General features: G+C 36.5%; 1 protein-coding gene across 9 annotated transcripts in view; it reads left to right on the plus strand.

The window, feature by feature from the left end:
- The window catches only part of LOC131678338 (putative uncharacterized protein DDB_G0282133), a 2,723,618-nt gene that overhangs the window by 262,871 nt on the left and 2,445,687 nt on the right, over nt 1-15,060 (plus strand). For all 9 annotated transcript variants that reach the window (XR_009303629.1, XM_058958408.1, XM_058958411.1 and 6 more), the window contains 2 exons: nt 7,362-7,510; nt 7,991-9,086. Coding sequence is in view for 8 of the 9 variants with exons in the window: in XM_058958408.1 (XP_058814391.1) it covers nt 7,362-7,510; nt 7,991-9,086 (1,245 nt within the window). In the remaining variant the exon portion in view is untranslated. The remainder of the gene's footprint in view (nt 1-7,361; nt 7,511-7,990; nt 9,087-15,060) is intronic.

Consider the following 15,060-nt stretch of genomic DNA (forward strand, 5'->3'; position numbering starts at 1 on the left):
TGTGTTAAAATTATTTATATAACTTTGTTATCGTTCTTTCTTGATGGATCATTTCTCCAGGTATCTCGATGTCATTACAACTTCAGATCAATGGCGATGAGGAACTTGTGAATAATTTCCATGAAAACTATATCACGACTCCCAAGGATGTCAGGAATGGGGGAATTGCGGATACGCCCGGCCCGATATACTTCATCCCGCAATATTTTCCTCGCATTCAAAAACGTGGGGCAAAGCCAGATAACGTGATCAATGTCTTGATATCCAAATTCGCAGGTACACTGATTAGAGTCGGTAATATTTATTCGGTAGAGATGGCTATTTAATGTAAAATGATTGGCAATAATTCTGCTAATGTTTTTAATAAACGGTCGGTGTACATTTAAGTTAACAAACCAAGATTCCAAGTTTACTGTCGGGAAAATCGAATGGCAATATCTTCCTAACTCGCCTGCGTCCCACTGTACCTGCCAATCTTGAAGAGCCTTTTTCCTAACCGATGTGCGATATTCTGTGAACTGAACTTCTCTCTCAAACATATGTCCCTCCAAAGCACCTCTCTTCGCAAGGGTATCAGCTAGCTCATTGCCTTGGACACCGCAATGAGCCGGAACCCAAATAAATTTTATATTGTATCCTTTCTTGATTAATTTAGCAGTCAAACTACGGATTTCCGTCAGTATCAACGGGGATTTGAAATCTATTTTGCGAGTTTTTAATGCTTCCAAAGCGCCCAAGCTGTCAGTGCAAACCAAATAATTTTCCGGAATTGATCGTTCGATTATATTGCAGCTATGGAGTAGTGCTGAAATCTCTGCTGTAAAGACCGAGCAGGGTTCTTGCAGGTGATAATAGTAGCTATTATGGGTGTTAAACACACAGAACCCTACTTTTTCATCAATTTTAGATCCATCTGTGTAAAAAATGCACTGTTGGCTATAGTTTTCCAGAAATAGGGCGAGCGCGTCGGATGCATACTTTGGGCGGTCGATCTCCTGAATATTGCGTAGCTTTTCGAATAGCGTAGTGTCTATTTGTGGCACAAAAGAATGTGTTTCGAGAGAAAAGTCTTCAAAGATCCTTTCAGCAGTAATGAAAAATTCGGTAGATATGCAGTATCTATAACTGATCAAGCAATTGGAGTCTGGTTTAATAGCAAAAATTTCGTCGAGAATATTAACAACAGGATGCTGTTTTACTAAGCATTGTGTAACAAACCGGTTGTCATTCATGTATTCTATTCCACAGAGGCTGAATACCTGCTATAACTTCCAATGACATATTGTGAGTCGATTGCATCAACCCAATTGAGATTCTAATGCATTTGTACTGGATTCTAGCAAGCTTGATTTGATGAGTTTTTGAAGTCGTACTAAATACGAAACAGCCATATTCTAATAACGGTCGGATTGTAGTTTTGTATAACGTTAGCAAATTCGAGGGGTGGGCGCCCCACCACGTTCCGGTAAGCGATCTCAGAAAGTTTGTGCGAAGTTGACATTTACTTACTATGTATGCAATATGAGTATTCCAGAGTAGTTTCCTGTCAAACCAAACTCCAAGGTAAAGAAAAACGTTTGAAATTGTTATTTGCATATTATGCATCTTTAAATTTACTTCCACTGGATTATGCTTTCGGGAAAAGGTCAATAACTCAGTCTTACTATTGGAAAAGGTTAAACCATTATTCGTAGCCCAGCTTTCCAAGTTGTTTATGGTGTTTTGTAAGGGTCTCACTACCTGTAAAGGGGATCGTTTTGATGCAGTGGCCCAAATGACAGCGTCATCAGCATACTGCACTAGGACTACATCCTCTTCTATGCATAAATCTATATCGCTTGTGTACATATTGTACAGAAAAGGGCTTAGGCATGATCCCTGAGGTAATCCGAAGTAACTCTGTCGCGATATTTTAAATGAATTATTAAAGAAAAAAATCATTGTCTTGAGAGATAGTAAATTATTCAAGAAATTGACAAGAAACAATGGTAAACCGCCTGAACCAACTTTTTTATGAGTACATCAGGTAGCACAGCGTCATAGGCTCCTTTTATATCCAAAAACACAGCCGTCAATTCCTCGGATTTACAAAAAGCTAGCTCAATACTACTTGACAGTAATGCTAAGCAGTCTCTGGTGCCGCGACCTTTTCTAAACCCGTATTGTGTATTTGACAGTTTTTTGTTATGTTCTGCCCAAATTTCCAATCTATTTAAAACCAAACGTTCCACTAATTTTCTTGCGCATGCCAGCAAACAAATTGGCCGATATGATTCTTCCAAAGATGGATCTTTTCCGAGTTTCGCCAAACAAATTACTTTAACCTCTCTCCACGAGCTTGGAATGTTATTTGTTCGTATGAGAGAGTTGAAAATATGCAAAAGAACCCTAAGTGAGTTATCTGATAATTTTTTGAATACTATAAATTTTAATCCGTCTAATCCAGAAGAAGTGTTGCAGCACGTTGATAAAGCAAGGTTAAGTTCATCAAAGGAGAAGGGGGATGAGAGCTCGGGGAATTTATTGGTAGGTGATGAAGGAAGGAAATTTCTCACGACTGGAACAAAATCTGGGCAAATATTCGAAGCAAATTTGAAAATCCAATCTTCACTATAGTTCTCAGTGCAGGCTGATCTAGTTGAGCTGCTGTTACGCATTCTTCTCGCCGTGCTCCATAAAGTAGACATCGCCGTGTCTTTATCAAGTGAAGCTACAAATGTTCTCCACCAACTCTGTTTTTTATGTTTTGTTACCTTTATAAACTCAGCCTCCGCTTTTTTGTATATCAGGAAAGATTCACGGGTATTTTCGTTGCGGAATTCAATGAACGCGTCGGATTTGGATCTCAATTTAACTGTACATTCGACATCCCACCATGGAGACGGGTGTCTCTTAGGTTTTTTGCAAAGTAGAATTGGTTTAGTTTGGGATGTAATAAGTGAATCTTTAATTAGGTTCATAAAAATATCATATTTTTCAACTGAGTCATGAGAATGTTCAATGTAATGTAAACCACCTGTTACCGACTTTGAGAAAATTTCCCAGTCAATGTTTTTGTAAAGATCGTATTCGCTGTTTTCTATCACATCAACGTCACCATGTGGTCGGTAATTTATAATAATTGGAATGTGATCGCTTCCCATAGTGCTATTGAGTAGGCTCCAGGTGCAATCTAATTTTAACGAAGAAGAGCACAAAGAGATGTCAACGCATGAACTATTATACGGCGGACAAGCGATTCTAGTGGAATCACCAGTGTTCAGCGTACATAACCCAAATTCATCCATCATTTCATATACTATGTTAGCTCGAGAATCATCCGTGAAACTACCCTATTCTGTACCATGAGCATTAAAATCACCTAAGACAAAGCATGGATGAGGAAGAAGTCGTATCGTTTGTCTCATATGATCTGCGGAAAGACATTCGGACGGATGTACATTGAACATATGGCATAAGTAATCCCCCCTTTCTTAAATTTACAACTAATGCTTTCGATTGGTCCTGCAGGAATAATGTTAATCTTTTCGAATTCAATTCCAAACTTAATCCCGATAAGAACTCCCCCAAATCGCTCAGTACGATCTTGTCTAATGATGTTGTATCTTGGAATCAATATATTAATTTCGCTTGTCAGCCATGTCTCTGAAAGCACAAAAATGTCTATATCATTATCTGACAGGATGGTTATTAATAATTCTTGCTTAGGAACCAAACTGCGGCAGTTCCATTGGAGAACCGTGAACTTTTTGTCTTCAATTCGTCTAGCCATTGAGATTGGAAGTTTGTAATAAGAGGGGCAGATATGAGGAAACTTTACTCCAGATAGAGTTTAGCACTGGAACTAAAGAGTCTAAAAGATCTTTCCAGAACTCGCTAAGCTTAAAATAGTCAGTTATCCATTTTAACAAATCTGTCAACATCGAGGACGTTGAGGCAGACTCCGTACCTTCCGGCCGTGAAGGTTTTTGCGGGGCAACTTTCTTAAAACCTGGTATTTCCGCGTGTTTAGGTTTTGGGAGAGGTGGAAATTGCTGTTGCTTCGACACTCTCGGGGATGTCCGACCAGTCGGTAGAGAGTTTCGTGGAATTGTGGATTTATTTGTTTTTCTACGTTTGCGTGAGGCCGGTTTGTAACTGCAGTGTGGTACATCTAAATCTGTATTAGATTCAGAATCGTCATGGCCTTGTAACAAAGAATACTGGTTGGAAGTATCATCGCCCGCTGCTGACTTGATTATTTCCGCGTATGTGTATCTACTCCTATTTATCACTTTTTGTCTCAATCTCATTCTCTTCTGCATCAAGATCGGGCAACTTTGTGGGTTATCGTGACTACCTTCACATAGGACGCATATGGTAGCGATTTTATCACAAGTGGAAGCAGAGTGCTCACCACTACATTTAACGCATCGCAATTTGTTTGTACATAGTTTTTCAGTGTGACCAAGCATTTGGCATCGAGAACACAGCATCACTTTAGGAGTGTAGAATCTTACTGGGATTAGAACGTTATCTACACACAGATAATCTGGGAGTGTAACCCCCGAAAATGTAACTCGAACAGCTTTGGAAGGGACGTATGTTTGTTCGCCATTGCTTATCTGAGATTCAACTAGCCTTTCGCACTCTAAAACAAGCAAAGACGGAACTAAAGCGTTTTTGAATTTACCTGTACCGACCTTCACGACAGTTTTGCAATCAATATCTTCATCGTAGATCACCCCACTAACTTCCACTAGTTCACATGGAACGTACACCCTGTACAAATGCGCCAGAAACTTGGACATAACCATGTCATTTGCCATGTATTTTTTATATACTTCTGCTGAGATCAACAAGACATTGATCGGTTTATCTATTTTTCTAAAATAAACGACGTAAGGACCTCTTGTGGTCGCGGGATAAATTTTTATTCGTGTGGATTGAGGCTGGTTCATCTCATTGGGTGAAGGAGGCAAGGATGGTGGTTCAGGATTGGGAGTCGTGATATTGGGGTTCGGTATCTGCCCGTCGACTTCCATTATGGAAGCCTACTGGGGCGTAAACTTCCTTTGACGATCACTGGTAGGCACGTGGTTTTATAACCTCACTCTCGACGAACGCCGCTGGTTTCGGTTGATAGCCGAAGAAAGTACACAATAGAAGCACGATATCACCAAAGCACAGATAATCGATCGATACACGACTGGTCTCTTCGAGAGTATAACTGCAACTAACAATGGATTATTACTATATTGAACAATAAATAGGCGACAAAGAGTAATCCACAAACAACAAGCCATAACTTTTTAAGTATTCAAAATAGATATTTGAAGTCTTCAGTAAAGTTATTCGCAAAAGTAAGAGCTACAAATTTGCTGAAGGCATCATTTCGATATAATCACTTCCAAGAAAATTTGTGAAAATATCTCACTCATAGGGGGATTAATCAGTAAAAGCACAATACTAAAAGAAAGGGCATATTGCCTCCATTATATTCTCCGAAGGTACTATTGACCTAAAATAAGCCGTTTTGGCGTTAATAATAGATTACATGTTTTTGGTCATATTTCTGGCAATGGGAAATGATAAAAATCTTTCGTCCGCATTTAATGTTGAATATCTCTTTTGATAACAGTCCGATTTCAACAATTTATAGCTTGTTCGAAAGGTATTCGTTAAAGCTGTCTAAAAACGTATAAATTGTTAATCTATATTGTCAATTTCGGCAGATAATTCTAAAAAACTGCAAAAAACGCTATTTTTACGCATTCAAACATTCGTATCATGGAAACTAAACATCAGAATCAAAAACAAATTAATAGCGTTCTTACTGTTTTTTAGTTCTTTCATTTAAAATTGGTTTGGATAAGATCGGTTCAGCCATTGCTGAGAAACACGAATGAGAATTTGTCCGTTACACACACACACACACACACACACACACACACACACACACACACACACACACACACACACACACACACACAGACATTGTCCCAAATCGTCGAGCTGAATCGATTGGTATTTGAGACTCGGCCCTCCGGGCCTCGGAAAAAATCTTGAAAATTTGAGCGAATTCTATACATTTCTTTTAGAAGAAATGTAAAACCATTTAAAAGCGTTCTGTCTGGGTGATAGGCCTTTCATTTAAAATTTGGATTAAATTTGGATAAGATCCGTTCAGCCATTGCTGAGAAACACGAATGAGAGTTTGTCCGTTACATACACACACAGACACCCACACACAGACATTGTCCCAAATCGTCGAGCTGAGTCGATTGGTATATAAGACTCGGCCCTCCTGGCCTCGGAAAGATCTTGAAAGTTTGAGCGAATTCTATACATTTCTTTTCTTAGAAATGTAAAACTTAGGGAATATCATTTTCATGTGTTGACAATACACCACTGCATTTACCGGCAGAAAATGTTTTATCATAACACAATTCGACTAAACGCTACTGTTTGTTAATTCTCTAGGTTTTGCTATTCTTTCACACATTGAATAACAAACCGGTATTTTGGGACCTTAAGATATCAGTTGTGGAAAGGTTTTTCAATTTAATCAGCCATACATCGTGCACGCATCTAGTGACATTGTTGTTGATTTGATGCTACAATTAAATCATTGATTAATCATAATTAGCAGCGAAACTGTAAGTTCAGTACAATATGATGTTATGTTGTATTGCATAAATGTAAAAAACATAGAAGAAATCCCAGTAATATCATAAAGTGCTCGTCAGTGATGCACAGAGGCATTCAAATGGGATTTTCGATTGATGTCCACCGGTGTAGTGGAGTGCACTGGTTTTGCACTTTCTAGCAGAAGTGTCAATGGAGCATACCCTGTTTTCTACACTTATGCTAAAAAGTGTAAAAATGGTACAGTTCCAGTGCACTCCACTACACCGGTGTCAATCAATCGAAAATCCCAAAAGAATCAATCCTCCACACTATCCATTTATTACCTGTTTCAAAGTTTCTAGAAGGATGTTTCGTACCGGGCATCGAAATGCCCGTAGGATTTCTTATTAAGAACACACAAATGCAAAATTTTTGGTAGTCGGTATCAGCATGTTGTTTATTCATTACTATGATCATACAGTATGATTAGCATATGTTTATGTAGAAGTATTTTATTATAAATATGTTAGCTGCGATTTGCAATGTTTATTTATTTATCTGGAAAAGCCAATCATCACATTCCCGCTCACTTAGCTCTTCTCAGTTTTGCATTTGTACTCGCCTGGAACGTAGTATAAATTTGGCCTATTCGAACTAAATAATGGGTTGCTCTCTTTTTGTTTTTAAATTTCTCCGATGAGAAATGTGATTACCTCCAGATATACATCTCTATATTCTCTATGTAATTTCAGCCAGGAAAACTCGGAGTTTCTACAAGTATATCAAAATCAGCTTCACCAGTCGTCAGTGAACGTTGGATATAGTAACATAGCTTACTGTAGCAACAATAGTAATCAATATAGTGCAATTAAAGGTGACTCTGCAGCCACTACACGAGCAGGTATTTACAATATTCAAAGGAATACGTATGCCTCCTTCATCAATTTTCAATTCTTGATCGTTAACCCATTCTCTCGCATTTAGTTATACATGCATTTTCTTTTCTCGATTGAATTGAGTCGTGTCCAAAAATTATTTAGCTTTGACCTGATTAGCCTGATAGCGTAAGGTCAAAACAAGATCTCCGCTTAATAATGTGGTCAGTCGATTCATAGTCTGCGCGTCGCTCAAAGCAATTGTAAAGTTAAATGAAGTGATGCTTGAGTGGATTAATAGATAAACACAATTGCATTATGAACAAATAATTTCACCACAGCTTATATACCGGACGCAATTTTGCAAGGAAACCATGTTTTTCGAAGTATATATAGCATGTTTTTTTTACTAAACCAGTTGAATGATCGATTACATAAGACCATTCGAGTTATTTTACCGACATGTCTTACAAGAAAGCACATGATAACGAATATTTTGTTTTCAGATAAACCGGGACTTCGTGCAGCCGAGTGTGTAAAGGCTAACAATGCGTACAATCATTTGGATAAAGCGTCATCGGTTCCAGATGAAAATAATCTTAACTTTAACCTTGTAAAAAACAGCGCAAAATCTTTATCTACCAACAACTGTAGTGGTGTCAATAAAAGTGTTGTACAAACCGGAAATAATAGTGGCGATTGTCATACAAAATATTACAAAAATGAAAACAGCAACAACTTCAATTCCGCACCAAATAATAACTTTGCTGGAAACCAGCATATGTTATGTGAATCGTACGACAACTCAAACAATAGCGTAAGAAATTCTCCACTATTCCATGGATGTAAAGGTATTCAACCAGCACATTCATTGAATAATTCAAACAAGCCTTCTTTAAACAAAACCGCATTATTAAGTTCATGCCAGGGATCGTTCCATTCTTTACAAGGTGGTCTAAGTTTAGATAACAGTACGTATGTGCAACAGAATGGAAGTGGTAAAGCATCCACAAATTCTTCGATAAATACAACTGCGTTTGGAAGTTCACTGCAACACTCAAGTAATTTATCACATCTTCATAATCAACTTTCACAACATCGGCAAGGAAACTCGGCAGCGCTACCTGAATCATTGAATACTAGCAGTACTATAGTTTTTAATAGATCAAGAATTAACAGTAACAGTGATTCATGTAATAGTAAGAACAACAACTTTAGCAAACTTAACTTGGATAAAAAAGGCTCTAGCTCTGGTGCTAATATAAATATATATAATAATAATCGTAACAGAAGCAATAATAGTAACACAATAAATATCAGCAGTAGCAGTAGTAGCAATCACCAAAGTGAAACCAATCAATTGAGGAGTATTATCGAACTGAATGCACACGTTAATGAACTTAATAGTAAAAATATTGAGTTTAACAGGCAACTAAGTGCACCTACTGAAAACAACAATAATCAGAACAACCCAAACTGCTACAGTAACAGTGTGTACAATCTGTATTCGAATCACATCCTGAGTCAATACTATTCAGGTTCACCCAACACAAACAGCCTAAATAGAACAAAGAAAAAGAGGAGCTTCAAGCTGAATGGAAGGTATGTTTCTTTTCTACTACTTTAACACCATTAAATTGGTATTTTTAGCATATTCTTTTTATTAGTATTATTTGACAAACGAGACGACATTATTTCAGTTTACATTGAAATTTTGTCATGCAAAAACGGAACTGCTTGAACAGTTTTTAATTTTGGGATTTTACATAAAAAATGACCGTTCAGTCAACCAAGATTTTTGCAGTTTACGGGCCATTTTTTTCAGGCGAGACTTATGTTTGGTTGAATCGCACAAAACAAAACTGAGTAAAAACTTCTCAAGTGCAAAAGGGGGCATGTTCAGGAGTCTTTAAGTTTTAGATTCGTAATTTTAACAGTTCTATAATATAAAACGGAAATTTTTTAAAACTGGAACTTGCTGTCCCCAGCAGCAGTTTTAGCGGGTGTTCTATTCAGTTTAAAATTCATGTCTCGCCATGCCTCCAGCGTTACTGTATGTATGTATGTAGTAGGAAGCCACCATCAGTTCAAGGCATTACCAGTGGATGCGGGTAGACTTACAGTAGACAGAATTTGTTTATCAGGTAACTTTCATACTATTACTGTTACCGAAGGGCCAAAATAGGGTTAAGCGAACACGTAAACAGAGGCGTTTACGCGCATTCCGCGGGAAATAGAGAATCTCCTTCCAGTAATAACATCCAGCCACATAATAAAGAATTTCGCAGTACCAGCTTAAACCCGCCTGATGGTTTGTTTGTTAGAAAGGCGCGTCTCACTCATTTCTGACCTTTAGGATGAAACGGGAGGTTTCCTCCAAGTGATTCAGGTTGGCAATCCACTCCATCATCCAGTCATCCAATCGTAAGCTACCCTGATGCTACCCATCCCGTCCCGCATATGATATTTAGTTGATTTCTTACATAACATAATTGTATTGTCATGAATATAAGCTTGAAGTGTAGTAATTATGTACACATATTGAATAGATTGATTGAACTGAAAAATGAATGCAATAATTATATTGTACATATATTTGGGAAATCTGGAAACTCATTTAATCACCAATATCATGAATATAATGTATTTGGTAAGAGTCTTAAATATTACACCATAATTGAAATTTAGTAATGTTAAGCAGCTTATGACTGTAGATACCAATCCCTTCTCGATGAGTGTAGATGCAGAGCTCCTCTCTGTGGTTTTTCGGTTATTCAACTAAAGTAGCTACTAAAGCTTACTTCTGTCCGTCGCTACGAAGAGACTTCCGCAATTTCATGTCGCGCCCTCCTCTTATTTCTATTTGTGATCTGTAATTCAAACCGATCAGACATTCATTTGTCGCGTATTTTCTACGTCAACCCTTACCTTCTGCACAGTACGACTCTATTTTACGTAACTGGTACGTTGCGCATCTAAGAACCAAAATTATTAATTTATGAAAAGTCATATGCTGCATTAAAAGGATAACGATGATGCTAATGATAGTACCAATAATAATCTAAATAACATTAATAATGAGTTATGAAAATTTGATAATCTGAGATGACATGATGATACAATAATTTAAACGCTAAATTAATATTTTATTATATAGTACTAAAATTGTGTGACAAAAGAAATAACCTAATTATATTAAAATTGAAAATATGGCATGTTATCGCTGCCATATATCAATATAATAGTGCAGTAAATAATTAAATAGTAGTATGATAATATCCTAATAATATGAATGTCTGACAAAATACGTTCGCGTTCAGTTTAACATGATAATATCTTAATATGAAAATAATGCGATATATTAATAATATGAAAATATACTAGAACGATAAGTGAATGTCATTTACATTATTATTATGCTAATAATGTAGTGATAAATTATTATATGCCAAAATAATGAATACATGATATGGCAACATATAATAAGATTTATGATATTATGGTGCGATGATGAGATAATATGATGTAATTATATGACATGGTGGGATTATTATATAATGTTATGCTACTACAATATGCCTACATGGTGATGTGACACTCCAATGCTATAGTGTATAATGATATGACAATACGCATACTACGTTCATACTTTCATACTTATGTGAACGCAGTATAATACTATAGAAGAATATGATGGTATACTATGATAATATTCCTATTTGCTAAAATGAAATGGTAGTATGGTATGCTTATATAATATTACAATAATGTAGTCATGTGTTAATATGATAGTATAACAATCTGGTTTATGGTGAAACGATAATATGCTAGCCTGATAATATGATAGTATGTTAATGCAGTAGTGTGATAATGTGTTAAAATGGATTTCTAGTATGCTCTAAAATAGTATAATATAAAAATGATCTGATAAAATTATATTACGAAAGGATATGATAATGTGCAATGGCCTTATTCTATGAAAATAAGAGAGAATGATTTGGTGTAATAATATAATAATAACATATTATTATTATAATAAGATATGCTGAGAAGATAATATAATATGGAGATATGATATGCTAACAGGTTGATCCGATTCTATGATACAAAGATTATGTGATGTGGTGAGATGATATGGCAGAATGGTAATATTACATTAGCATGCTATGATAAATGATAATACGATAGTTTGCTATGCTAATATGGGGTGTGATATGGCAGTACAGTATGATGAGATGATACTAGTACAATATGCTGATGTGGTAGTGGTATGATATGGTGATTGGTTAATATTATATACGATAATATGTTGTTATGATAATACGGTACTCTGATAGAGGATATTTGCTATTAATATGGCACTATCGTACTGTAATAATTTAGTAACATATTGTACAATGCTGTAAGAGTAATGGGTTAGTATACCAATATTAAAATATTGTGAAGATTGTTTTTCTTTAAATAGTTACAATTTTAGTCAATTGTACTACTCGGTGAGCCAGCCTCGAGACATTTTCGCGATTAAAATCAATTTTGTCTATATTTTCTAAACTACCTTGCTGCGTAATCACTCCTATTCGTAACGTTCTCGCTCACTCTCGCCTATTATTTGCTATATTTCTTCTCCTGTTAGTTATTATCCCGATATGCAACTGATTTATCTATGCCTAAATGCGGGGTATAAAAATTCATTAATTTATCATTTATATGATTTACAGATTGATTGAATAATTTGGTTGGATGGGTTTGTTGAGGCATCTCGACTCATGAACTTCACACTCTCTTCAATTTGTCTTGTACCTTTGTTCGTTACTTAGTCCTTACCGTCGTACTCCTCCTCACCATCTGATATTTCACTGCTATCGTGGGTGTATATTTCTTCTGCTCTTTTCTTTAACTTCGTCTTATCTTTAGTTAATTCATCCCATTCTTCCTCTGTTATGTTACTATATCTTCTCATGTCCTGCATCAACGAATCCTTCCAAGTAAAGCTTGGCCGTCCTTCCTTCTTTTTCTTAAACTGAAACTTATAAGCCAATTTTAGTGGATGTCCTGATTCTCTTCTCTTTATATGTCCATAATAGCTGATTCTGCTCACTCTTGCTCTTCTATTTATTGTTTTTCCTCTGAGTTGTTTCCTTACACAAAAACATTCGTTTTCAACGTTCCTACAGTTGTTCCAAATGTCTTTTAGTATCATTTTCTCGTATCTTCCTAGTTGTTGTCTACTCCTTTTGGTAAGTACTGCAACTTTGGTTCCGTATAGTATGGCTGGTGCAATCACAGTATTGTATATCAAGCGTCCTATTTCCCACGATGGTTTGAACTTTTTGCAAAATGCAATTACTAATTTTGCGGCTTTTACTGCATTTAAACATCTTTGCTTTGTTGTTGCCGGTCTATTCAGTGTTCTGGTTAGCCATATTCCCAAATACCTGATTGATTCACATACTTCAAATTTTTTCCCATTCAAGGTAATTGAGTCTGGTGGAGTGCCTGTAGTGTTTGGTGCTCTTATTAGTACCTGGCTTTTCTCATTGTTTATTTCTAGGCCAACCTCGCCTAGGCACTGTTCGATAGTATTTATGATCCTTTCCAATTCCTCCTGATTTCTTGCCAAAATTAGAAGATCATCTGCGAATGCCAGTATGAATGGAATCTTAATAGATCCTATATCAATCAGGTTTACTTCGGGTAGTTTTTGGCTCACCTTCTTTAACACGCTTTGCATTATAATGTTAAATAAAAATGGCGACAAGGGGCAACCTTGCTTTATACCCTTGCCTCGTTCATATTCCCCTGATAGTTGGTCCTGCCACCTCACTCTTGTTCTCTCCTCTAATACACATCTAAGAACTCTATCAATTATATGTGTCGGTACTTTCATTTCTTCTAATATTTCCTTCAATTTATCTAATTTGATGTTGTCGAATGCTTTCCTTATGTCCAAAGCTGCTACGTATAATGGAATTCCTCCATTCCAAAATTCCTCCAGCATCCTTCTCACCATGAATATGTGGTCTTCGGTTGATCTTCCTTGTGTAAAAGCCGCTTGATGAAGTCCTGGATCCCCCGTAAATTCCCTCAATTTTTCTCTCATCCATTTTGCGTATGGTTTATATCCCGAATTGCATAGACTAATCCGCCTAAAATCGTCGACGCTTTTTGGGTTGTTCTTCTTTGGTATCGGAACTTGAACTGATCTTGTCATTTCCTTTGGCATTTCATTTTCTATCCATATCCGTTCCCAAATTCGTATCATTTGGTTTATTGTCTCTTCGTTTGCATATTTGATGTGTTCCATTCTTAGACCATCTGCTCCTGCTGATTTTCCATTGATTGACTTTTGAAGAATATCCTTCATCTCCTCATTATTAGGTGGTTCTGTTAAAGGACATGTGTCTTGTTCTTCTGACATTTTGATAACCGGTCCACTCGCCTCTTTCAACACTTCATCCCACATTCTCGTTGGAATATGAACTCTTTTCTGCTTCTTTTTTTGTAAGAATCGCCTTAGGAATTGATATGATTTCTGTATCCTCACTGACACATCATAGTCATTCAAATTTTGATAGAATTTTTTCACGGATGATTCCATGTGATCTCTGACCGCCATCTGGAATTCTTGTTTCCTCTCTTTCAGTTTGTATTGGTATTGTTGCATGTCCGGGTGCTTGCTTGCGAGATTCATTGCCTTATTGAGCCTGTTTAGTGCAGATTTTCTTTTGGGAGTTAGCGGATTTTTGACAGTCTTCAGTGCCACTTTAGCAGCTGATTTCATTTTTCCTGACACTATTTCGTATGCTGTATCGATGCTCACTCCGTTTAGATCACTTTGAGTATCTTGCTTTATTAACTCTTCGTGGTAGATCTTACGAAAATTTTCGTTTTTTAAATTTGATATATCCATTATGTTTCCTGCTTTTGACTTAGGATTAATTCCTTTTGTTTCAGGTGTTCGAACTGCCACTACGATTAGTTTGTGATCTGTGTTTAATCTCGTTTTAAATCCCTTAATGTATCTTATACTGATTTTTCCTTTCGCTGGCTTGACCACGTGATCAATCTGACTTTCTCGATTTCCACTCCACCATGTTATTTTTGTGTCCACGCCTATCTTTGATGAAATGTTGTTTAATTTGTGCAAATGTAGAAACATTTTAAACTCCTCCCCATTTTCATTACACCTGTCGAATCCTAATTCTTTCCCTACTATGGCATCATCTTCCTCTGTCAGTGTATCCTTTCCAATCTGAGCATTCCAATCTCCTACCATTATCGCTTTGTCTCTGATATGTTCTTGGTCTATTAACAGCCCTAATTTGTTGAAGAAGTTTCCTGCTTTCTTATTTGGGCCATGCACGTTAATAATAATGAAGTCTTCTCCTTTTCCAGTATTTATCTTTGCAGATAGTATCGATTTTCCCAGCTCTTTCATTTCCTTCACTTTTATTTCTGAATTTTTCCTAATCAATAAAGCAAGACCTCTTAGCTTATTCTGTCCTTCCGCTGCTATATTCCATCGATAGTGTTTTGAATCTATTTTTTCCGCATTTGCATTTACCTCTTGCAGTGC

Source organism: Topomyia yanbarensis, chromosome 2 (assembly GCF_030247195.1).
Source record: "Topomyia yanbarensis strain Yona2022 chromosome 2, ASM3024719v1, whole genome shotgun sequence".
Classification (NCBI taxonomy): Eukaryota; Metazoa; Arthropoda; class Insecta; order Diptera; family Culicidae; genus Topomyia; species Topomyia yanbarensis.